The sequence below is a fragment of the Anguilla rostrata genome, chromosome 8 (assembly GCF_018555375.3).
Source record: "Anguilla rostrata isolate EN2019 chromosome 8, ASM1855537v3, whole genome shotgun sequence".
NCBI lineage: Eukaryota > Metazoa > Chordata > Actinopteri > Anguilliformes > Anguillidae > Anguilla > Anguilla rostrata.
Window position 1 is genome coordinate 14,104,067 of NC_057940.1, and position 23,772 is coordinate 14,127,838.

The 23,772-nt window shown below is 47.0% G+C and overlaps 1 protein-coding gene across 14 annotated transcripts in view; it reads left to right on the forward strand.

The window, feature by feature from the left end:
• LOC135260875 (histone-lysine N-methyltransferase 2C-like) overlaps positions 1-23,772 on the forward strand; it is a 112,899-nt gene that overhangs the window by 3,325 nt on the left and 85,802 nt on the right. For 13 of the 14 annotated variants that reach the window (XM_064346546.1, XM_064346542.1, XM_064346556.1 and 10 more), the window contains exons 2-3: positions 11,327-11,533; positions 20,068-20,156. In XM_064346546.1, coding sequence (XP_064202616.1) covers positions 11,328-11,533; positions 20,068-20,156 — 295 coding nt within the window. In that variant the 5' untranslated portion in view covers position 11,327. Of the gene's footprint in view, positions 1-11,326; positions 11,534-13,268; positions 13,808-20,067; positions 20,157-23,772 lie in introns of those variants that run through there. The other variant, XM_064346553.1, reaches the window with a different exon arrangement.

The following is a 23,772-nucleotide window of genomic DNA, read 5'->3' on the forward strand; positions in this document are numbered from 1 at the left end:
CAGAAGTATCCTAACAGAGTGTGATTTGTCAGAATCTTCCAAAAAGGGTCAAACATGATAAATTTGAATTTTTTTTGAATTTGTCTTCTGGATATTGCTGCGCTACATGGCACTTTTGATGTGAGATGTAACTACCTTTTGGACCCTGTCAGCATACCCTTCCCGCCCCTCCCCTCCCTCCCCCAACCGCACAGTTGTGGTTTGTGTTCCTTTGGCTGAATGTCATTGGCTGCTATGTGTACCTCTCTTCCTCTGAGCTTAAGACCTGCCCCTGCTCTGACTGCATTCTAGAATATTGACAGGTTTACTGGCAAAGCGGTGTGTTTACCATCATTGTTGATGTGCAGTGACGTGTTGCGAGTCTGGCGATCTCTTGCTCTAAATTGAGGTCCTGCTTGGGGAATCAATCATAAGAAAAAGTAAAGAATAGCACTTTTATTTCTGTCACCAAATTAAATGCATACAGACTTGTGAAATACTAGTCGGAAAGCAGAATTACTAAGTCTCGCCATGTTGTCACTGACTTATTTATAATAAAATACTCAGTAATAATATTTTCTTTCATCTTTACCAATTACTTTTTTAAAGCACAAGATATTTTTGAATTTGCATTACTGGCTAATAGTAAGTGGGACTTGTTTGGATCACACCATTTTCAATGCGATTCCGGTTGCATGTGAATGACACAAATGTGAATAGGCAAAAAGACGAGCACAATGAAGTGATCAAATGGCTTTCACTCCAGCTTGCACTTTGTGCTTTCCCTAACATGCCTACGTGCCTCGTCACCTCCGTGGTTGATGTACTCCTTCGCACACGATCACTTTGGTTTGATTGGCCACGTTTCTTGGTCGCTCCTCCCCTTCCGAGGCTGGGATCCATCCGTAGCCCCTAACAGAAGCTTGTGACCTGTGCCGCACAGTTATGGCAGATTGAACATTTATAGTTGCGGCAATCATAAGTGAATCCAATCTTGGATTTGGTGGATGTGTAAGGTAAGATAAGGTGGTTTATGGGCTGAGAGGTTTAATATTAATGCCAAAAACATTCTCCCCCTTCCTGGAAAGTTGCTTTCAGTTTATGGTGGAGTTGGTTTAACTTTCCCGTAGCAGTTTTTCCAGTCACATGGGTAAAGCATAGGTCCTCAAACAGGTAAACCTGCCTCTGAAAAATTCCCCATGAATTAATGTAAATGTTTACTTGCCATCCAACACCATCTTGTGGAATGAGAAAGTCTTCAGGAACTTCCCTTAACTTGAACTTGCTAGACTTCCTGTTTCCTTTTTAAGATAACTCTGGGAAACATTTTGTTTTTTTAATTCTTTTGTGCATGAAAGTTGAGTTTATGACAGAGTCAACCCTTGAAGAGGGGAAAAAAGCCTTTTTTAATTAAACGCCAGAAAGGGGGCGAGCAGAAGTTAGTTAATCAGCACGCGCTAATGACCGGCTCGTTTGAATCCAGCTTTGGCTCTAAATAATAATTTGAGGCTTTTTCTCAGACAACAGCAGTGTGAAGCACTTATATTTCAGTCTCCTGTACCACTCTCAAGTGCTCAGTATGTATTGTGATGTGGCTTTGTAAAGCTGAAGAATGGAAACAAAAGCGTTTCTAAAGTTTTTTAAAATATCATTTGAAATCATAGTACATGTTTATCAGTTTTACACTTTGCTGACTGCACACAGAGAAATGGCCCCAGGATATGACGTGGATATAGAAATTATTATTCACGGTGTGCTCGGTCGGTACTCGAGCGGAAAGGAAGTGAATGCTGTAGATATGGAAACTCCTAGCGCCTGGCCTCAGTGAGCAGTTAGGCCTGTCCTCTGTTCTCAAAAAAACAATGTAAACCTGCCCATCACTTAAAAAAAAAAAAAAAAAAAAAAAAAAACCTCATTGAATTTACCCAAACCTACTGCAGGGTTAGCGACATGCTAACGTAAGCACGCTATGCCTAACACGCTAAGGCGGCTTGCATCAAACGGCAAATTGGACGTACTCCTTTAGGTTACATTGTCACATTGGGGGGAAAAAGCTGAGCAGCAGGAAAACAAAACTGGCCAGGAAGGAGGTCATTAAACGCTGCACTGTCTGTAGGTGAATTACGTGAAGTACAGTCATGTCATGTCATGTCTGAATTTATGAAATACATTCTGTAAAGGGGCACTAAATGCGGGCATACTGGGTCAGGTAGCCAGAGAATTGAGCCTGGCCCATATCTTTACCATACTGGTCTTCCACATTGGCAGAAGAGAGTTTGCATTATCCACCTATGGTTGGTTGGGGGTTAGGGTTTGCTGTGGCCAGCTTAGGATACCGTTGCAATGGCTTTTCCCAGCAGTCAGCTTGGCGCCAGTTCTCATCAGTGAGAGGCCTCTCCAATGATTGGTTGCCCTGTAGTTCTGTGTGGTCTATAGTGTGTAAAATAAACTACAGCCTAGCCTCCCAAGCTTGTACATGGAGGAACTAAGCATGCTTCAAATGCAGTTTTCCCTTAGATGGGTATGCATGATGCAGCTCAATTGGTGATGCCAAATTTGGGGGGGAGGAGTGTAAATGAATAAGCACATGGGGGCATTCGTGGGTGTCTGCTTCGATTGTGCATTTACATCAAACTGTTTTACTTGCCGTCAGAAGACTTGAACTAGAGAGCTCCCTTATTTTCACATGCTGTCTGTGAAGAAAATGTCTTTCACTTGGTCTCTAGTGCAGTGCTCAAGTTGACATTTGGGTCCTGTGAAAAATGACCATGACAGACCAGTGCATAAACTAATCATAGTGGAAGAGGAAGGTCATTTCTCCGCAAGGACATCCTGGGCAACAAGTTGTGAGAACTGATCCTAGCTGATTCTGCTGCCTCATTTATCAATCGTGGGTCTGCAAATTATACCATGAATAGTGCTCATGACCCATTTCTGGAATTTTATTTATCAGTAAATTAAATGCATATCAGTGTTTGGTTAAGCTACCATGTTGTGGGGTGCATGGCTGAGCCTCACAGGCTCCAATCCGAACTGTGCCAGTGCTGACTGTTGCCACTCGCTGCATAGGGTGATATGCACTTGCCTATTGCATCGCCCCAGGTATTGGAGGGTTAAGTCAGTTAGATAAGCTGGTTAGAGGTCTGCTTTTCATCGGTCCTCAATGACCCCCCCACCCCCCACACTGATCAATTGGATTTTCCTATTACTCCGCTGTGTGCGAGCTTGGCTGTAGTCTGCGGTGTGAAAAGAAGCAGCTGGCGAGGCTGCGTGTTTCAGGAGAGAAACGTGAATGCCTACACTCTCCTGAATTGCCAGTGGGGTTTGGACATGAACAAGGCTGCAGTTGAGGATTAAACATTCCAAATTAAGGTAGGTCATGGATATATGCAGGCCCACATCGGGCTCCAAATTAATTTATTTTCAAAAATGCAAGTTCTGCCTCAGAATAATAGGATTTTTTTGTGGCTAAATCACAATTGTTTAAAAATTACCCATTTGAGAAATTCTTTTTAGTTTTATTTGTACAATATATAGGCTATCAATATCTAATGGGCTAGGGGGTGTCACAGTATTAAAACACTTTGTTAGGTAAAAGTTGCGATTTGCCATCTTGGGGAAATTAGTCAGTATTGAAACTTTTATCACGCCGATGTGAAGTATCAGTCTATTCAGTGGTGTAATCATCATGAAAAATCCATTATCATGCACTGTAACCGACCTAAACTCTTATCTTTCCTGTTCTTTTGAAAACACTGGATGCACACAAGTCATTTTTGAATTGGTACTGGATGACATCTGCGTAGAGTCATTGGCATGATGCAATCCTCAATGATGCAATTTCACAACGCAATTGCATTACTCGGCCATCCCTTAACGCAGTTGATGTTCAGTGTATCACTGTGACATCAGAATTTTTTTCAGCCATGTCAAGATCTTTGCGATTTAGTCAATTTAATTTGTTTATTTAACACTAAACAATCTTGGCATTGTCCAGATTATATGCTAGTTGTGTAAAGGGAGTTCTTGTTGATGATGTCACGGTGAACTTTGACATGGCATTGTTGGTCATTATGTGTCAGTAAGTCTCTGAAAAGAAGGGAAAATCACATTAGAGGGGAGTAGTTTGGAATGTATTTACTCCTGATCAGTTCTGTCCCATCAATGAGAGTTGACTTGTGAGTGAGTATACCTCATGGATTATGCCAAATAAAGCAGGGAGTTTGCCTTGATCCTGTAGGCCTTGATTTACATTGGACGGGACCCTGAGAGTAGTGGGTAGGGAGAAGTCCCACCCTGTTTCTAGGAGTGCTGCCGTGGTTCACAGGATTGAGGTAGGCCTGCCAAAGTCCCATAATCCTACGTGAACAACCTCGCTGTGGAGAGCGAAATGTTCATCCGTTTGGTTTCCATCGCCTAAATTGACGTGCTGACTGTCTGACCGGCAGAAGCTGGAATTGTTCGTCTGTCCCTGGAGCAGTTTAACCTGGGTCCGTGTGCCGCCCAAGTCATTTGGTATGGGACAATTAGCCTACCTTTTTCAGTGAGAGAGATGGTAGGTTTTATCAGGAGGTATAAAGGGTTGAAGACCTGAAGAGGAATCCATTTGGTGTGCCCTGTGTAAAATGGAAAGCAGATGAGACCCCTTATCAAGATTTCGACTCCTTGGAAACGGCAGGAAACTACTGCGAAAGGAAGAACACCGTGTTAAGACACTGATCTTAAACCGATAGGAAGAAGAGCCAGAATTTTGAAGATAAAGAGTAATGCAAGTTCTCTCCAGGAGACCTAGGTCCCACAGAACGTGCTTCTGCTTAGCATGTTTTGGATCGATCGAGGGCCTGCTATTATTTTTAAGAGCCGTGCTCAGGAGAGCACAGCATCATTCGTGCGACTGCAGATATGAACCAAGCGCAGTGCAGCAGGGGAAGTGTGCGTCACAGGTGTGTCCAACGGTTCGAGGTAGTTACAGCGGGTTGCTTCTCCATTCATCTCAGTCATTTATCTGACAGGCAGAGAAGAGGTAAGGTGAGGTTGTTCCTGTCGGACTTCATAGACTCACAATTCAGCACAATCTGGTAACCCTTTCACCACTCCCACCACCACCTGCTACTCACAAAGGCACATGAATGAAAAAAGCCATTTAATGGAAAACACGCTTTGAGAACCATTTACGTCATCACTTGCAAATCATCGCCAGACCTCCATTTATAGACTGTTGTGACTCGCAGAAATGTCCTTTTCCCATTTTCAGACAATGCAACGCCCATAAAGGAATATTTCCCCTTTTAAAAACTGGCTTGAGTCATGTTTAATTGATGATAAAAAGAATTCTTTTTCAAGATCATTCCTCCTTGTAGCTGAAGCTCTTTCATTGGCTTATTGGCGGCGCTTTGGTTATTTATGATGTTTTTTTGTACGTGGCTTTCTGGAACATGACAAATCAATTGCATCGTTAGATGTGTGAATTGTGGTGTGCGGCAGTGCCCAGTGTGTTTCCAGGTACTGGGAATTGTGGACCGGTTGGGAGCGCCTTTACCCTCGTCTTCCTCATGGTGGGTGATGGAAACTGAACTGAGCTCTGTGGAACATTCTGGGCTTAATCCTGAAAGTCCACTCTTGGGTCCTACACAAAGCAGAGTTTTTGTACTCAAAAACACATCAATTGTGTCCCTGTGACAAGAGGAAACTCATCTCAACACAATACCTTAGAAACTGTCATTAGGTCATTTAATCACAGTTTGCAGTACTCCTCTCTGTGATGCTCTGAACCATCGATTAGTGCAGTATTGGCACATTTTGTCGACAAGACAGAGATTGCTGGACTTAAGACAATTTGTGAATTGACCAACAGGAGCTGTTGAAGCCAAATTCTATATCCTACAGCAATGGGTATGAGTGTGTATAAAAGCCAAGGTTTCGTATGGGTTTTAGGCCAATACTAGTAGGCCAAAGTGAAATTACTCATCCTGAGAGAGATAATGGTGAATTTCAAGAACCAAATAAGGAAAGTACACATGTAGGCATGATTCAGAAAGAAATAGTAAAAAAACTAAGGAGGAAAAAGCAGCCGAAAACATCTGACAAGTCTTATAATGGTCTTGTATAAGTCTTAATATTTTGTAGACCCTGCCCCCCACCCAACAAAAAAAAATAATAAAAAGGTGGCTGGAGGTTTGCTTATGAAATGAAAACCAGCTGCATTAAAGTTGTGGTCAGTAAGCAACTGTATTACTGGTTGTGGTTTGTGGACGTTTTGATCTGTCTCGAAGCATTAATTTGGCAACCAAGTGTGGTTATCTTGTTAGAGAACTTTACCTATTATGTTTCATTCTTGAATTCAAGGCTGTCTATTGTCTTCATTTTCTGTCTTGTTCTGCTACTAGACTACAGTCTTTGGACTTTTTCAAGAGCATAAAAAAAAAAAAAAATATTTCATCAGTAAAATTTAAGGCCCTGCCGGCCAAATGACTGCTATGTAATTTGTACGACACATTAAGACTTGTTTATTTTTTTTACAAGTTCTAGCTTTCGAAGCCGAAACACGTGAAATGAATTTGTGCCCATTGGTGCGATGATAGAATTTTCCTACCAGGAGTCATGAGGCTTGATTACTTTGTCAGCCAGTATTCAGGAGAGACAATATGCATTGTTATACCCATTTAAACCCCAGTGTGCTGTTCTCCAAACACTAGACAAAGTCACACTTTTGACGAAATGTGTAGTTTTACAGATTCCCTTGCGGTGCAATCTGGTTAGGTATTACAGGGAGGGTCTAACGCTGCAGATGGGTGTTGATTAGTCCCAGATTAGTCCCAGAGTTCTGGCCTGGCCGGCGCAGGCTAGGGCATGGATGAGGGTGTCACCCGGGGTGATGCGGCTGGAGTCATTGTGAATCTGAGGAGGTCAACCAGGCCCCTGCAGTCTTTTATTTATGGACTTATATATTTATTTAAGTATTTTTCTATCAAGCAGATTTGATTCCATTTGCAATAACGGCCTAAGCGAGAGCCCAGAACAGTAGTATAATAAATGCAGACCGACAGCACAAGTGCTATCTGTGTGAAGTATTAGTCCTGCTGTGCAATTGTAAATGGCTGACTGCGGAGTGTAGGGAAGCAGTGGCTGGCTGCGTGGACCCGGGGGAATCGCGTACGAGTCTGAGCTCAGGGTAACTCTGATGGGGGATGTAGGAAATGGTGGCGTGTCTACAGTTACGACTGGGCATTTCAAAATGGGGCAAGTTCACTTGGTATCGCTGCGTTCCGTGCCTGAAATGCAGGGTTGTTGTGATTTCAGTGCTCCTCTGCTTAGCGTAATGTGCCAAATGTTACAAAGTTCAGTATTCAGGGTCTCTTGCATAGTTTGTTTTAGACTGTCCTTGTCTCCCCCCCCCCCTCATTTTTACTCGTGTTTGAGAGTATGCCACTGATTTCCCCGCCTTTTTTCAGAGCAATGAGAGCCATGAGTGGAGAAATTCCCCTGGTCAGAGGAACTGAAGCATTTCTCTACTCCGGTTTCCAGCCTACAGCCTTATTTGTTCTCCTTCGTGTTAGGAGTGTAATCCTGCTCCGGTGTTGTGCGACCTTTGTGTGACCTACGTATGACCTTTGTGTGAGGCCTTGCGCCGGGCGATTGGTCTAGCATAGGCCCCACCTTGTTCCTGGCGATCTGCTGTCCTGTAAGTTTCCATTTCAACCCTAATTTGGCATGTCTGATTCTGCTAATGAGCAGCTAAAAATCTCTAGCTGTTGAATGAGGTGAGCTTTGTTAGGGTTGGAGTGAAAACCTACAGGACGGTAGATCTCCAGGAACAGGGTCGGGCAGTCCCTGCTTTAGCTTCATTTCCATTTTGTTTGGACGGCCTTTCCCTACCTCAAATTCTGCTCACAGCTTGTCTGATTGCTGGTTGGTTTTTTTGGCTCGGAAATTTCGACTTCATCCGTGCCTACATAACGCTGTTCCGTTCACTGAGCGAAACTGGAGTGGCCTGGCCTCTCAGGCCAAAGAGACGGCCGTCTCTGCCAGCGTAACTTTCCCACCGCAATTCAGCTTCAGGGATTGGCTTTGTACCCATGTCATTAGTCTGTAAATGAGCCCTGTCAAATAACTGACATTGTGGATGCCCAGCAATTGATAAGTACGGCCCACCGATGCACTTTGAACGGGTGCATTTTACAGATGGCCAGTCTGTGGTGGGCGAGATTGTAACAGCCCTGGCTGATTGGGGTACCCCTGATATTTTTCCTGGCTGACATTTAAAATTCCACTTTTAATTAATTTGTCAAGTCGCAAGTCTTCTTTCGGGAGGTCGGAGAATCATCCTGAGTTGTTGATTGCCAGCTGAGCCTGTTCTGTAGTGAACGGCGTCCCTCTAAACGCTTGTCTCCAGATGGAAATGGAGAGATTAGGGCCCAGGCTGCATTTGCTCTGAGATTGAATTTCAGCGTAAAGGACAGCCTTGGAAAAATGGGGCAGACTTGAAAAACTTCTGGCAAATCACGGAATGTACCATTACGTTCGAAATGACAGTTTAAAAATTTAGCCCTGACGATTAAAATGGAACTGGGCTGTGTTTGGCTTCTGCTGACTGAATGGTAAGATGGGAGCAAGTTTGAATTTTGGAGGAGAAGCTTAGATTTTTACCTGTACTTGATCAGTCTTGTTTATTGGAGGGGGTGTAATATATTGCATGCTCAAGTGTATAATAAACGTGTATTTCGTTTTTTCATGAAGTGTTGCATATCACAATGGTCTCAGCAGCATTGTTGTAAGGTAGATTGTAAAAGGAACAAGAAATCAATTTGAGTTTTACAATTGTATGTTAATTCTATTTGTTCTGCTTGTAAACTGTTATACAGGGATGTTTTGGTAACCTTTTTTGGCGGATAGAGGTGCTTCATATGAAGCATAAGGATGGCAGGCCCAGTACTGTGCACATGCGCCTTCCCCTTGTCTGTTCAAGCCTACTCAGTCTGTGCTACGAACCTGGGAGGGGCAGCTGGTGCATTATTGAATCAGACCAACGTTTCTCCTTTCTGATTGGCTGGGAATCGACGAATGGTAGCAGAGGGAGGCGTGGCTGACCCGAGTCACAGCCCCAGCGGGCTCAGATATGGGCACGGCAACCACGAACACAGCCGACAGATCCTCTATTCCTTCTTCAGGGAGGACAAAAAGCGCCTGGACTAGATTTTCATTTATATACAGGATTTTTTTTGTTTTTTTTTGTTTTGTCAGTTGATTTCTTTTTGTGTTCTCTATTTAATGCGAAATGACTTTTCAGTTAAATTGTTAGCGGTTGCGCATAGAGCTGAACTGAAGCGACGGGTACTGGCGTGTATTTAGCTGCGTTTCAGCTGCGTTTCAGAGGCAGCGCAGCCCGGCTCTTGTGCAGTGTGTGGAGAGCCGGGCTGGGCCGCGTGTGCGGAGGGGGGAGGTCCCGCGTGCGGTTAGAGGAGGCCCCGCGCTGAGCCCTCCAGCTGAATCGATGTCCTCGCGCTCGGCGGAGAGGAGCCGCCGCGGGACGCCTCTCTGCACAGCGGGACCCGAGCGAATTAAAGGAAATATCCAAATTCATTAAAGCGGCCGATCCTCAGAGGGAGCAGGCACCGTGCAGACCGAGAACCTCGGAGTGCCAGTCTGCGCAGCTGCAGCTGGCGGCAGACCCTGTCATACGGGGCTTTAAGAGGAGCTGCGCAGTCTGAGTGCCAGTCTGCGCAGCTGCAGCTGGCGGCAGACCCCATCATATGGGGTTTAAAGGGGCTGCGCAGTCTGAGTGCCAGTCTGCGCAGCTGCAGCTGGCGGCAGACCCCATCATATGGGGTTTAAAGGGGCTGCGCAGTCAACTTAGCACTCTGTGCTACTGCTAATCGTTGGCATGCTTACTGATTTGCCTGCTTCTGGTGGGGAGGTGGGGGCATCTGAAATTAGATTGAAATTGGGGGCTATGGTCATAGGAGACCAAAATGGAGCTTTTTGGCCACTCACACCAGTGGTGGGTTTGGTGTCAGGATGATACTTCTGTTGAAAAGAACATCATAGTTTTGGTGAAATGTGGTGGATTTTTATGTTATGAGGTTTTTTTTGCATGTACTGATCCAAAAACCCCTGGCAGGAGGCTCAAAAACTTGGCTGAAAATTGATCTTTCAAAAAGACTATAATCCCAAGGATACCTCAAAATTGACCGCAAAATTACAGTTTTGCAACGATGTCCATCACAGTCTCCAGACATAAAGCAGATTAAAAATGTGTGGTTTGAATTGAAGTGGCCATTCCGCAAGCGCTGACTGAAGGATCTTGAAAGACCCCGTATGAAGAATTGATCAAACATCCCCCATCTCATTATTTATTTATTTATTTAGCCTTTGTTTAACCAGGAAAAACCTGTTGAGATCGAAATCCCTTTTGCAAGGGGGACGTGACATAAAACACACAGTTACAAAGTTACACAAGACCGCAAACAGACAAGTTACAAAAATCAAATGGGGAATGAGACAGCAGTGTAACCGTAATTAAAAAGCAGGGCAGACATTAAATTTGTGAATTTTAAGATTGTTCTAACTATGAGGTGCAAAATATCTGAAACCAAATAGCTCACAAAGTACTGAAAATGGGGGTGTGAAAAGTCATGGTGCATCTTTGGGGTGAGGCGGGCGGGGAGTATTGCTCTATGGAAATTTATTTACTTATTTATTTATGTATTTTTTGCTATCATTGCATGAGGCCCAGTGTTTGCTCTCCTGGCTTTCCTCCGTTTGCGTGCTGTCCCTCCGGTGGAAGGTTATTGGGCACGTCTTTATGAATGTACCTATACCGTGAATCTGTACCTTCAGTAGCAGAGGTCTGTGGCGTCAGATTCCGCTGCACTTTTCTTCCCTTTCATAAAGCGGTGACTGTGGAGGCTTACCGTGCAGAGGAAAGTGGGTTATTCAAAACCTTAAACACATTCTGATCTCGTGGAGGTTGAGAGAAAGGTACCTAATAGTCTGGAGCTGAGGACTAGGTGTCCTCTGAGGAATCGGGGCAGCACTGTGAGTTAAACACAAGTGACAATGTCGCATTTCGTCTTATTCGTTAAAGGAATTTTAACTGTTTCATTTTCCATTCTCCAAAAACTTTAGTCCATTCTGCAATATTTGGTGAAGCGTTAAATAGGTTACGGTGTGTAGTGCGGATAACTGTACGGCTGTGCCATCTTCTGGAGGTTGGCTGTTAACGGGATATTCTCCTTTGTTCAAGCTCTGAAATGAGCATGTGCGTATGGATCCTCAATGGGCATCTGGGAATCTCTATCTCTCCTCTCTCCCTCCTCTCTCAAATTCATTCTCTCCCTTTGCTTTGCAGAATGTCATCAGAGGATAAGAGTCTGGAGGCCTCTGACCAAGGACCATCGCCGCCGCCCCCTGGCAGTGCTGGGGCCACGCCCACGGGCAGCCCGGCCACGCCCACGGGCAGCCCAGCCGCCACAGACAGGCGTCCCCGGGGCCGGCCGCGCAAGGATGCCGTCGTGCCCCCGACCGCGCCCGTACCCACAACCAGGCCCAAAAAGAAGTAAGTTTAACCCTTGCAGATTTCTTCTGTTAGTATTTCGGTGGTTCACGCCGTACACTGAAGAGTAGACGTCCGTTGGCTTTCGTACGGCTTCAGCTTAAGTTGAGCCTGAACCGGTTCAGGTTGGGTTCTGCTTATGCCCCGCATGTGATTTCAAACCACAGACCCCTGATTTTGGTGACCGGAGTCCAGAGTTTAAGCCGCTGCAGTGTTCCTCCTGCTCCCGTCTGTTGTGCTGCAGAGATTCACCAGGGGTTCTGTCCCCAGGTCTATTCAAGTCTGTTAAAGTGGACCTCATTTATTAAGCGCCATGAATTATTTAATCTCCAAGCATTTAATCTTCTGCAAAGCATCCAAATGAAAGCTCGAATAGAAAGTGAGGACGTGTACTGTCTCCAGGACGTACAGCTTCTTGCACTCTCTTTTTTTTTTAAGGGCGGAAAGTGACCTTTGACCTGCATTTTCTGCTTCTCACTACTTTTGAAGTGGGTTGAGTTAGATGCGCTGTGTATTCTCTCCCTCATTATTGAAACGAGGGGGGGCTTTGTCCTTGTCTGGGGGATGGGGGTGGTAATTTTGTCTTCCACCACCCCCCCCCCCCACCCCCACTGTTAGAGTGGGTGGGAGGGGTCAAAGCAGTAAAGTCAGTTTCACTGTAAGGGGGGGAGGGGTGTAATTCAGTGTAGGGTTTTTTCAGAGATGTCATTTAGGAACACCAGTGCTCGCTTTGTATTGAAGACAGAGAGCAGCATCGAAACTAGAAATTCTGAAACTGAAGTTCTGTGTCGGGTGGAAAGCATTTAATTTCCCCCCCTGCATGATTCAAGTGTTGATCTTTTAACTTAAACTGTCATCGCCTTTGTAAACGTAACAATCATGCTATCACATTTTAGGCCGCTGGACTGCAACCCAGTGTTTGTAGATTTTTGCTGTTGCTCAGCGCATAATTGATCAGTTAAAGCGGTTGTTTACTGAAGTGATTATTTGTTGGAGATCACTCCCCTCGCCTTATTTCTGGGGTCTGAATGGGTGGCCGCAGACCTTTGCTCGGGCCAGTATGCCCTTTTACAGGCAAAGGGACGCGCGAGAGCCAGTGACTCACCGCTTTAATGGCTGTGCAGCTCTTGGGCACATCCAGAATCTTGAACCGGGTATTAGGACGGGTACATCAGAGGGGCTTAACATTGGGGCTAATGCCGCAGAATTGAGTCCGTTCGGCCGAGAGCAGAACGGACGAGGAAGATAAAAGTGAAGTGGTCCCGAGTGCGGCTGCCCGCGGCAGTAATGTAGGTTATCACTTCCCTCCAAAAACACTGCAGCATATCTTCACAAGTTGCTAGCGCACCTACCGCATCAGGCTGGCGTGTGTAAATTGAGATCCAGGAAGTCTGAGATACACAGCTGTACGTTTTGATTTCCTGCGGTCGCTTTAGTCGAAGTGCTCACATTTTTGCCGTTTGATTTTAATTAATTCCTCTGTAGTATCGTGTTTCTGCAAAAGGATTCGATTGGTATAGATGTTGCAAGTTATTTTCATATAGCTCTCTTCAACATGATCTCCTGACTGTAGTGTATCATGTGGTACAAGAATATGTGACTTTAATGTGGCAAATTAGACCGAAGCAAATCAGAGATGGAAGCTTTCCGCTGTGCTGGAAAAAAGGCGTTTGCAGTGCATGCTGGGAGACGGAGCCACCGTTATGAGGGGAGGGTGCCCCGTCTCAGTCAGTGAATCCGCTCCGGGTTTTTGTGTTCTCCCTCTTAGCTGGGACTACTTACCACAACAGCTTTTTTTTTTTCTCTCTCTCTCTCTCTCTTTCTTTTTTTCCCCCACTGTAGCAGGATCATGAGGATAAGTTATGGTGTTCTGGGCTGGGGGTTGGGTGCTCTAGAGCCAGTTAGGTTTTGCTTCGTAAAGAAAACCCTGCAATTCTTTGATTGTACCAGCCATGGGAACAACGTTTGGCCTCCGGAGCTGGGTGGAAGAAATGAAAAAATTACGAGCCCAGAATAATGTATACATGGAAGTTTCGAAAAGAGCAGCATAACTAACTTGCTGCTGCTTTTTGTTAATACAATGTGTTCGTAGAAGTACTTGTTCTGATACATTGTGGATGTAAAGTGTCACGTTCTCATGGCTCTTCCTGGAAATGTGACCACGGATACAGGTTTTTTGCATTTTTTGCTGGGATCTTTTGTTGGGTTGACTCTGCTGGATGGATGATGGTCACTGTTCCCTGGAAATGCCTCTTGAGATGATTCTATGATGATCTTGTAAGTAATTGTATGTAATTCAACTGCACCTGCCTCTCTGGGACCAGGCTAAAACACTTTGTGTGTGTGTGTGTGTGTACGTGTACACACACCTGTTTTTGTGTATCTTTGTGTGTGTATCTGTATGGGTGTGTATCTGCCCTACTGGTGTGTGTGTGTGTGTGTGTGTGTGCTTGCATGTATGTGTTTGAGTGAATGTGTATGCATGTGTGAGTTGGCATGCATTCGAGGGGATTGTTTGAAACTTAACTGTAGTTCTGTCGCCGTTATCAGTAAAAACATGGGGACACATTTGTGCATTTTTTGATTAATATGGTATAATTGGCTCAATGGTGCTGTTCTGACCTGCCCTTTGTGTGAGGCCAGTCTGATTTTGTTGTACTTTTGGTTAGCCTCTTGTCTGTTTTGCTATTGGTGATGACAGCATTTGGAATCCATCTAGCTGTCCTTGTTTGGGGAAATTACTGGAGGAAAACCCCTCGTACTCTTGACATCCATTGTGTCTCCTGTAAGAATTACAGCGCACTGAGGCCTTTTGTACTTCTTTTTGCTTGTATGATTTGCCAAAATGGCTTTCAGAAGGAAATGAAGCAGTTTCAAACTCCATATTGGCCTCTCCCAAAAAAGCCTAACTGTTGTGTCTGAAATTCATATGGATTTCTGAAAGGCATTTTGATTAGTTTCATTCTCCTACCCAGGCATAGGCAGTATTTCATATGCACGTTTTTGAAATATGCGTTCATGTGCTCATGTTTATGTGTATGTGTAACATGGGTTTCTCGACTTTTTTTGGCATGGATTATAACCTATATTTCCACCATTTTGGTTATAGATACATTTTTTCAGGAATTAATTTTGCAACAAGATACATTTTAGTGCATTTTTACGAGTCCTTGCTGCTCGGTTCCTGAATCAATATTTGAATCAGAATGTGCTTTTTAAACAAAGGCCGTGGAAATGGGCTATTCTGTATCGAGTACAGTGCTCCTGAGCAGGCTTCGTGTCCAGTGCTCCAAGAGGGTTTTAAATGACCTGAACAACATCTGCAGCGGGATCAGGACCGCGCTTAGACAACCTGATCCCTACTGAAATGAAACTCGACAAATTACACATCTGACTGTACAAGGGGCACACGCTGAGCATGGGATATGTGTTCCTCATTCAGGGCAATATTAATACATTGTGCAATGGCAGTTTAATCACACGTGGTAGTGAAACCATCAGTCTTCTAACACTTGATTCCTTATAGGCTATATTTATGAATATGTGGTTGTTTACTTCCTTTTGTGTCTTATAAATAACTGAAACTATATACAGGATTTCTCGTTACAAGCCCAACTTGAGTTGAGTTCAGCTGCTGTGAAGTCTGTATGTGGAAATACCTCATTAGCAAAGACTTTTTCAGGTGTGGTCCTGAAGTGAAATATTCTGAGTGTACAGTCACCCCTGTTCATGGAGGGGAAAGATTCCATCTGCAGGTAATATTATTCTTCAGTCTATAGTCTATACTATGACTGAAGCCACTTGTTTGTGCTGTTGCCATTTCCATCAAAAACTGAATCATTCTGTTTTTTTTTGTTAGTCTAACAATTTGTCTAGCCTCTATATGGAACAAAAGACAAAATGGCCTTCAGTAACATTAGCTGCCTACACGTATACTATCTTTACATGTTGCCAGAAAGATCTGGTGAGGTGGTGAAGGTCCAGTCTTCATCTGCCAGAGATCAGGCTGTTCTCAGATTCCTCATTCCTCACAGATGTGCAAAAGTCAACTGAAAATGGCTGGAAAACCTGAATCCAGTGAAAGTGTTTGTTTGGCCAGGTGTATAATTTTTGAGCTCCATCTCTCTGGTGTACACTCGGAGTGTCCAGACCAGTGCGGGTTGCCAAAATGTCTACGCTCAAAACCAGGACACGGTGTGTTTAAAGCACAAGTGCTTTAGGAAATGAATTACATTCGCACTAGTTAACCATGTAGTGGCCAGGATTTGTTTAGTTACTGGTATTCATGAGTGCTGTCAATGGTCTGGGTTTTCAGTCCCCTGTTTTGTGACACGGTGTGTCATGTTCCTTCAACTACAGAAATCATTAGCAAAATGTAGAGAAACCAGCCAAATTGGGCCTGTTGGCAATTCCAGTTTAAATGCGTCATGCATTTTCATCAAAGGTTGCGAAATGAATTAGAGATTCCAGTAACAAGCACATGGGTTTGTGTGCATAAAACCCTTTTCAAAGTGCTGCTTTGAGCCGTAGGCAGGGGCCACAGACCCACGCCCGTTGAGCGGTGTCCTGTTGTTCTTCCTTCTGGAGAGGTGAATGGTCGCCGGTTATGTGGGAGGTGTCCCTCCGCGCGCCTGATCGAAACTCTCTCCGGCGGCAGCCGTAATTGTGCCCCGCGCCCGCAGCGCGTGTCACGTGACCCCCGGACGCCGCTTCCCTTTTCCGCGGCGCGGCCGACTCAAATTGCTGTGTAATCGTACCCCTGAAGCGTGGCGTCGCGGCGCGGCGTTAGCGGGAAAGGGCGACGGGGGCGCAGCGGGAACCGACTCGCCGGTGCATTTCTGACACCCCGCCCCACCCCACCCATCCCCCGCCAATCCCCCCCACCCCACCCCACCCCACCCTGTCATAATTATAATGGCTGCTTTCTGTCAGGCACCTCTATTTGTCTTGTTTTGCAGGCTTGTGAGGGTTTCGCTTGTTTTCAGTCATCACGCTGAAGAAAGGCTGGAGGCCACAATAGGGGCCCGGCTGCTTTGTCTGGGCATCCTGGCTAAACTGCCGAAATGTCACTGCGTTTGGAAATGTTAAGGCGCTCCTTCGCTTTTGGGTCACACGGGAAAATGTAAATGTTCAGTATTTTGTGGGCGTGTTCTTGTTTTTGTTTATTTGTTTTAAAAGAAAATGTAATCGCTCATTTGAATTACAGCACGGTCATGGTATTTACTGAGAGCTTTCAAAATGGAGGTCCTCATTTCAGTTTTGAGTGACTAAATGTGTATGATATTACCTGGCTTACCACAGAAGATGAACTGTCCTTATTGTCCTGAACTGTCCTCATTAATTATCCGTGACACTTCAGTGGCTCGAAGTAACATTCTTCTAGTCCTGATGGATATATTCAAACATCCATCTTTTACAATTATTCACCATTTCCAGTGCTTTACTACACATCCTGTTATCAATAATGTTACAATTAGCATTTCCCTTAGTATGGTGGTCCTATTAGACCGTAAATACTCAGTCTTTATAGATGCAGGAAATTGAACGCAAACGAAAAGGTGCAGTGACGTCGACCTGTGGTGAACCACACCGGTAACGGATCTCACTAAAAGCAGACCGTCCTACCTTTCCTTGCCAAGAAGCCGGGAAGCCGTTTGAGCGCGGGGGCGAAACATCGAGCGCTCGCGGGCGTGCGCGTTGTCAACGCCGCGCATTGTCGCTGGCTTAGATTTCAGGATTCCGCTCGGCTTTAATTCCGTCCGCTCTCTGACGGGATGCGTCGCGCGTTGAGCGATACTCCAGCCGGCCGTAGCCTGTCCTGGGCCTCAGACAAAGAGCGTCTGCACTAGCCCCGCGCCGCGCGTTGAGCGATACTCCAGCCGGCCGTAGCCTGTCCTGGGCCTCAGACAAAGAGCGTCTGCGCTAGCCCCGCGCCGCGCGCCGTGTTCGCACCGTCCCTGTTGCCGAGCGCGGGCGGCGCTCTGTCCCGGGGGGCTCGTTAGCGGGTCCTCGTTTAGCGTCCGTCGCTGGGGGCCCGCTCTCCCCCCCCATGAGGGGAGGGTGGGGGGGGGGCTGCGCAGCAGGTTGAGCGGTAATGACGCGCCAGAGCTGTGGCGATTGGTCGGGCACGTTGGAGGTACCTCCCGGTACCGACCGTCTGAGGAAAGACGCGAAGCGGGATTCAGACCCTTCATGTGGATGGTCCATCGCCGGTGTGCGACGCGGTAGAGGTCCATTTAGGCTCCACAGTTGGTCCTGTTACGACCGGCCCAAAAGAAGACTGTAGTTGGTGGGTTACTCTCGGATCTGTCTCTCTCCACCGCCTGGTGGTTGTGAAACCCATTCAGCTGTGGATTAGCTGAGGTCTGGTCTAGTTTGATTTGACCTTTTATTGTACGATGATGTTTTAACATGAACTTGTTGACCCCCAAAAAAAAAAAAAAAATATTAATAAATAAAACTCAGACATGCTACTTCCTCTTTACTTTCAAATGTACTTTGCCAATGCTGGCGATGGTTACTATGGAAACGAGCTGCCGAGCGCTAGCTGCGGGCGATCTGTGGATCCCATTGGCTGCTATCTGTGTTGGTGAGAGACCAGGCGTGGGCTGGGGGGGTTGGGAGGCTGGGAGGCTGGGGGGGGGGGGGGTCTGGCATTAGGGCGGAGGCGTCCTGCTCCACTCCGCTCTGCAGACTAAATCTGTGTGGACAGAAGCTGACTGAGAGGGGGAGAGGGAGCAGGAGATGGAGTGAGAGCGAGTTTAAAGGAGTGGAGGAGAGAGGGAAATAGCAGGGGATGGAGGGAGAGTGGGTTTAAAGGGGAAGTTGAGAGGACGGCCGCAGGGTAGCCTGGCAGTGGCTGAGAATCTGAGCCTGAGGTGGAGCTCTGAGTTGGACTGGTGAAAGCCCTGTCCCTCTGCCTCCTGCTCCCTCCAGGCACATCCATACCAACCTCTAAGGTGTTTGTGTGTGTGTGTGTGTGTGTGTGTGTGTGTGTGAGCGAGCGAGCGTGCTCGTGTTTGTGTTTGTGTGTTTGTGAGAGTGCATGTGTGAGCGTGTGCGTCTGTGTGTGTGTGTGTGAGAGTGCGCACACGCGTGCGTGTGTGTGATTGTTTGTGTGTTTGTGCGTGCGAGAGTGCGCGTGTTTGTGAGAGTGCACGTGTGAGCGCGTGCGTGCGAGTGTGTGAGTGTGTGTGAGCATGCATGTGCGTATGAGCGTGCGTGTTTGTGGGTGTGTGTTCCATGTGTTTTCCTTGCATGTTGGTGCATAAGCCAACAAATGAACAGCACTGGTAGGAACCAAATGTTATTTGAAGGGAAGGCATATACTATTTGGAAGTAGCCATTGGCTGTGAGCATACAAACTGGTTAAATGCTCTGGAGGTTTGGGGTTTGGGTTCATATAAGGGTTAGACTCACTCAGCAATGTAATGTGCAATTACACAGACCACAGGCTTGTGTTACTTTGCTCGTTATTTATTTTATAATAACATCTGCATGAATTTTAATTGCAGGGCAACTGCATTGCAATTACATGAATCATCTGCCCACTCGACGTGGTGTTACTGTGAAGCCGCGTATCCGACCAGGCCTTTGTGAAACCGCGAGGCCCACTGGAAACGCGGCCTAATGAGGCTGGACCCGCGCACCTGAATCCCGCCTGTTCGCTGTCACCCGAGCGTGACGTCCGCGGGCTCCTTGACAGGTGCTGTCAAGGCGGTCGGCGTGACGGACAGCTGGTTTTTTTTTCTTTTTTTTTCCAGCCGGTTCGTGCCGTTCATTAACTCTGACACGGAGTGGGAGGGCCATATGGCCACCCAGCTAATTTGACACGTGGGCTTCAGGACCCTAATTACGCTCTGGTACTTCAGGGTCAGTTTCTGTTAACTACTCGTTAATGATCGTCCGATGTAAGGAACGTCCGTCGCTCAAATGTTTGAAAGGTTTTAATCTTTCGTCTTACTGTGGAAGCGGCGTGATGGGAATATGACCAAGACTAGCAGTGTGATGTTTTGTGTTTTTTATTTTTTATTTTTTTTTTTTTTTTTTTGGAGACACTGAAGATTGAATCCATCTGGCGGTAGTGCTTCACTAGCAAGGGATGAAATTAAAGATTCAGCTCGAGAACGACTTGATCACAAGACCGTGATGCGATCGCACAAATCAATGTCCAACTGCTCATTCGCATACGCAGAAGAAATGTTTTCAGCAGTATCCTTGAAGAGCTGATCAAACCCAGCGTAAAGAAACGCGTTCATTTTCCTACTTAAATTTGTGAGTGCTTTGCGACGAGTTACAGAGATGGAAAAGAGCAGCAAGTCTTTCGTTATTTCAGCATTTGTTCTTGGGAGCCCTCGATTACTTTGATATTCAGGTGCTCTAAGTGCCTGTCGCTGGTTTGTAACTATGAGTGGAACTTCCTCACGGGTAACATCTGTGGGGTCTGCTTACAGGCAGATTCTGGATCGAGGCTCAGCGAAACTGGGTGGTTCTGGGTAAGACTGGCGCTCCTAACGTTCTCCTGCCGTCGTTTCCAGGTCTCGTAGCCGCGGGAGAGCCGCGGCCGACGATGAGGACAGCATGGACGGGGTGGAGATGGCGGGATCTCAGAGCGCTCAGGACATGGGTGAGTCCTCCCCTGCCTTTCTTCTTCTGTGGTGCTTCTTTTAAAAAAAAATGCCTTTCTGGTTGCACAGCTGCCCATGGAGCCTGCTGCTCTTTCACTCCCACTGACCTCTCAATTAATTAGCCTCGATGTGGGACTATCAGCAGCTAGCTGAATTAGGCTCTGGACTGCTCTGAGATGTGTCTACTGTCTTGTGAAAGAAGTGGGTTTTGGAGGCTTGTTTCATTTGACAGAAAACGCAAAGCCAGTGGTGTTTTCTTGACTGGGGTCACTAGTTACTTTTTCCAACCTCTTGAAAAAATGGGGGGTGTAATCTGTATTTGACTTGGTTTCTTGGGTGTATTCTCACAGTATAGAGTGCCACAGTGGGGGATCGGACCCCAGGCCGCAAGGGCGGATGTGGACATGAGTTGACAGTGGGCCGCCACATGCCCCCCCCCCACCAGTTGAATGATCTTGCCGGCACACCTGAGTATTTGTGGGAAATGAAGCACTGCCTCACTTGCTAGGGAGCAGGGATTGAAGCTGCAGGGTTGAGGGAGCAGAGTTTCTATGATGGTTCTGAGCAGTACGGGGGCCCCCCCCCCCCCCCAGCTGCTGCACTATTCGCAGGAATTTTGGCGCTCCTCTTTGGATTCGGGTTTGAAAATGAGACATCCACCACAGAGCTCCTCTCTGGGGCTTTTTATTATTTTTTTAATAGCTCCTCACTTCTCGGTCTGAGATTTAGATGCAGACTGACAGGGCCAGTGACTAATGCCATCTGAGAGCTTTTAAAATCCCATCCTTTATTCCCCGGCTCTCCTCCGCGCGCTCGCGATCACGTGACCCACATTTCGCCGAGCTGGGGCCGACGGCCTTCAGTGCTAATGTGGGCTGCGTTGCTGCCGAGCTTTTTAGAGAGAGATTTTCACCTTCGGCTGGAAGAATGAAGATGCGGGGTGTGTTTTTACCAAGATATTCTTTTTACGGCTGGAAGCTGGTACCCCTGAAGAATGTCTTAAATCGTGAAGTGGAATGGCTGTACATAGGCTAGGTACATACACGGGCTATAAGCAAGGAGTGTACACATTTTTTGGCCAAATATGATGGATAATGAATGAGTTCACTCCTGACGGGTATCACCCGAAATATGTATACTAAAGAAGGTAGGAGCATCCTGTTTACGTTGAGCTGGCTTGGTGTAGAGATGACTCATTGATGTAGTGCACTGATAATGGGTAATGGCACCAGTCCCCCACTACCCAGTCATTTTGGGACAGGATGGGTAGTGGTTGGGCCCGTGTGGTTAAGGCATGGGGGTTGCCGTCTCGAATCCTATTTGGCTCATCCGTTTTGTACCCCTGAGCAAGGTGGCTACTTCACCTGAAGGTCTTCAATGAATACTTGTTTAATGAGCAGCACGTCCAGATTGGCGATAAATATCACCACTGATAACTGTGTGAGCTAAGCTACTGTAGAAAGAAAAAACAGCGGTCCTCGTGGCTGCTCGCGTTCGCCCCCGTGTCCCTCCTCGTTCCCTTCCTGAGGGCTGGCCTCCGGTCGCTAACATCATTAGCATGTCAGGACAAAACCTCGGAGCTGGTCCACTCGTTCCCTGAACCGCCTCCGCTGGAGAGTGACGCTAACCGCCCGTGCCCCCCCCCCCCCCGGCCGTGTCTTTAAGCCAGTGATGAATGGCTTCGCCGCCGGGACACGTGACTGGGGCCCCCCCGACAAAAGCCGCTGTGTCCGGTTCCCGAGGGGTGAGGTCGGAGGAGGAGGAGGAGGAGGAGGAGGAGATCCTTAATGAAGACCAGTGTTCGGAAGATGGAGGGCTTCCAGGACGAGCCCCACCCAAGGGGAAGCGGACCCCAGGCGCCCCGCAGCATCGCTAACGCTGCCTCGTGAGGGCCTCGTGGGGCAGCCCTCTGTCCGCTCCCTTTGAGCGATGTTCTTTAAATGGAGAACAGAGTGTACACCCTCATGCTGTGTTAAGATGGGGGAAGAGACAAACAACGCTTTGGGTACTGGACCAGTTTGTAGGGGTGGTTTGGGGGGGGGGGGGGTTTGGGGAGAGCTGGGAGGTGGGAGGCGGAAGCTTTTTTCTCCGGGAGATGGAATTGTTTTGCGAAACAGAATTTTTGGGTCGGCCCGTTCGAAACAACGGATTTAATTTTGCGGTGTAATGGAGCCTTAAGGAAATGAATTCTTTTTTTTTTTTAAGATTATCACTTCAACACGTCCTGAGCTGTCGCAAGCCCCCCCTTGCAATCCGAGAGCTTTTCAGCACTCCAGGGGTAATTCATCACTTTGGCTTTGCTGGGAGATGTTCCCAGTGGGGTCTGAACCCCCCCTGTTGAGGCTGAGGGTTGAGGCTGAGGCTGAGGCTGGGTCTGAGGGTTGAGTCTGAGGCTGGGTCTGAGGGTTGAGTCTGAGGCTGGGTCTGAGGGTTGAGTCTGAGGGTTGAGGCTGGGTCTGAGGGTTGAGGCTGGGTCTGAGGGTTGAGTCTGAGTCTGAGTCGTCTGAGTCTGAGTCTGAGTCTGAGTCTGAGTCTGAGTCTGAGTCTGAGTCTGAGTCTGAGTCTGAGTCTGAGTCTGAGTCTGAGTCTGAGTCTGAGTCTGAGTCTGAGTCTGAGTCTGAGTCTGAGTCTGAGTCTGAGGCATTGCTGTTGTGCTGCTGTATGGTGGGCCGTTAGCTTAGGCCTTCAGCTGGGGTGCTTCTCATGTGCACTCTGACTCAATCACAACAGCAGCTACCCTCTCATCTTTGAGTTCCATTGAATCCAAAGCATCCTGCTGTGTTGGAGCTGTGAGTTGGAGTGCATTGCGATTTCTTTTTTTTTTTTCTTTGCTTGGGGCTTTGTGCACAAATTTAATGTGTGAAACATTTTTTTCTGAAGTAATGCTGGGTGATATCCACAGGCATAGATGTAGGAGACTTTGTTAATCTATAGGTTAATCTATGAGTCAGGTGGCTTGTAAATATGGGCAGGATGCTCATCTGTGACCCTGAAGTTTGTGGTTGCATGCGCGTCATATTTAAAGAAGAATTCAGCGGTGTGTGGTCAAATTGCACAATGTGCATTTAGAAACTTGGATACATGTTGTTGATGATGATGATGATGATTATTATTACTAATAAAAATTGTGTCCTTGTTTATGAATACTGCATGCCTGTGGTGTTATTCTTTCACCTTAGCGTGGTTAAAAATGCACAGTGCTTTAAAATGGAGGGTGGTTGCGCCCTTCCAGTTTGCAGGCTTGGTGTGTCCATCCAGCCAGGCCACTGGGACCCTGTCGCTTAGCGGGTCAGCGGGAAAGGCTGCCCCGTTCTCCCCCAATACCACGTGCCCCCGTTCTCCAAAAATGCGGAAGAGGACCAACGCCGCTTCTCACACCTCCCTTACCTCGTACCCGCAATAAAAAGAAACGGGCGGGGAACCTGGAGCGGGGGCTCGTCCTGGAACCGCACGTTTTCCCCGGGAGCCCGCGGGCCGCGGCTCGCTGATTGGCTGCCCGTGCGGTTTGGCGGGTGCGGGCCCTTCCAGCGGTACGGCAGAACGCGCACGCTTCGGCGAGCCGCACCCCCCCCCCCAGCGCATCGTTAGCGAGCGGCGCTCCGCCATGCGGAGGGG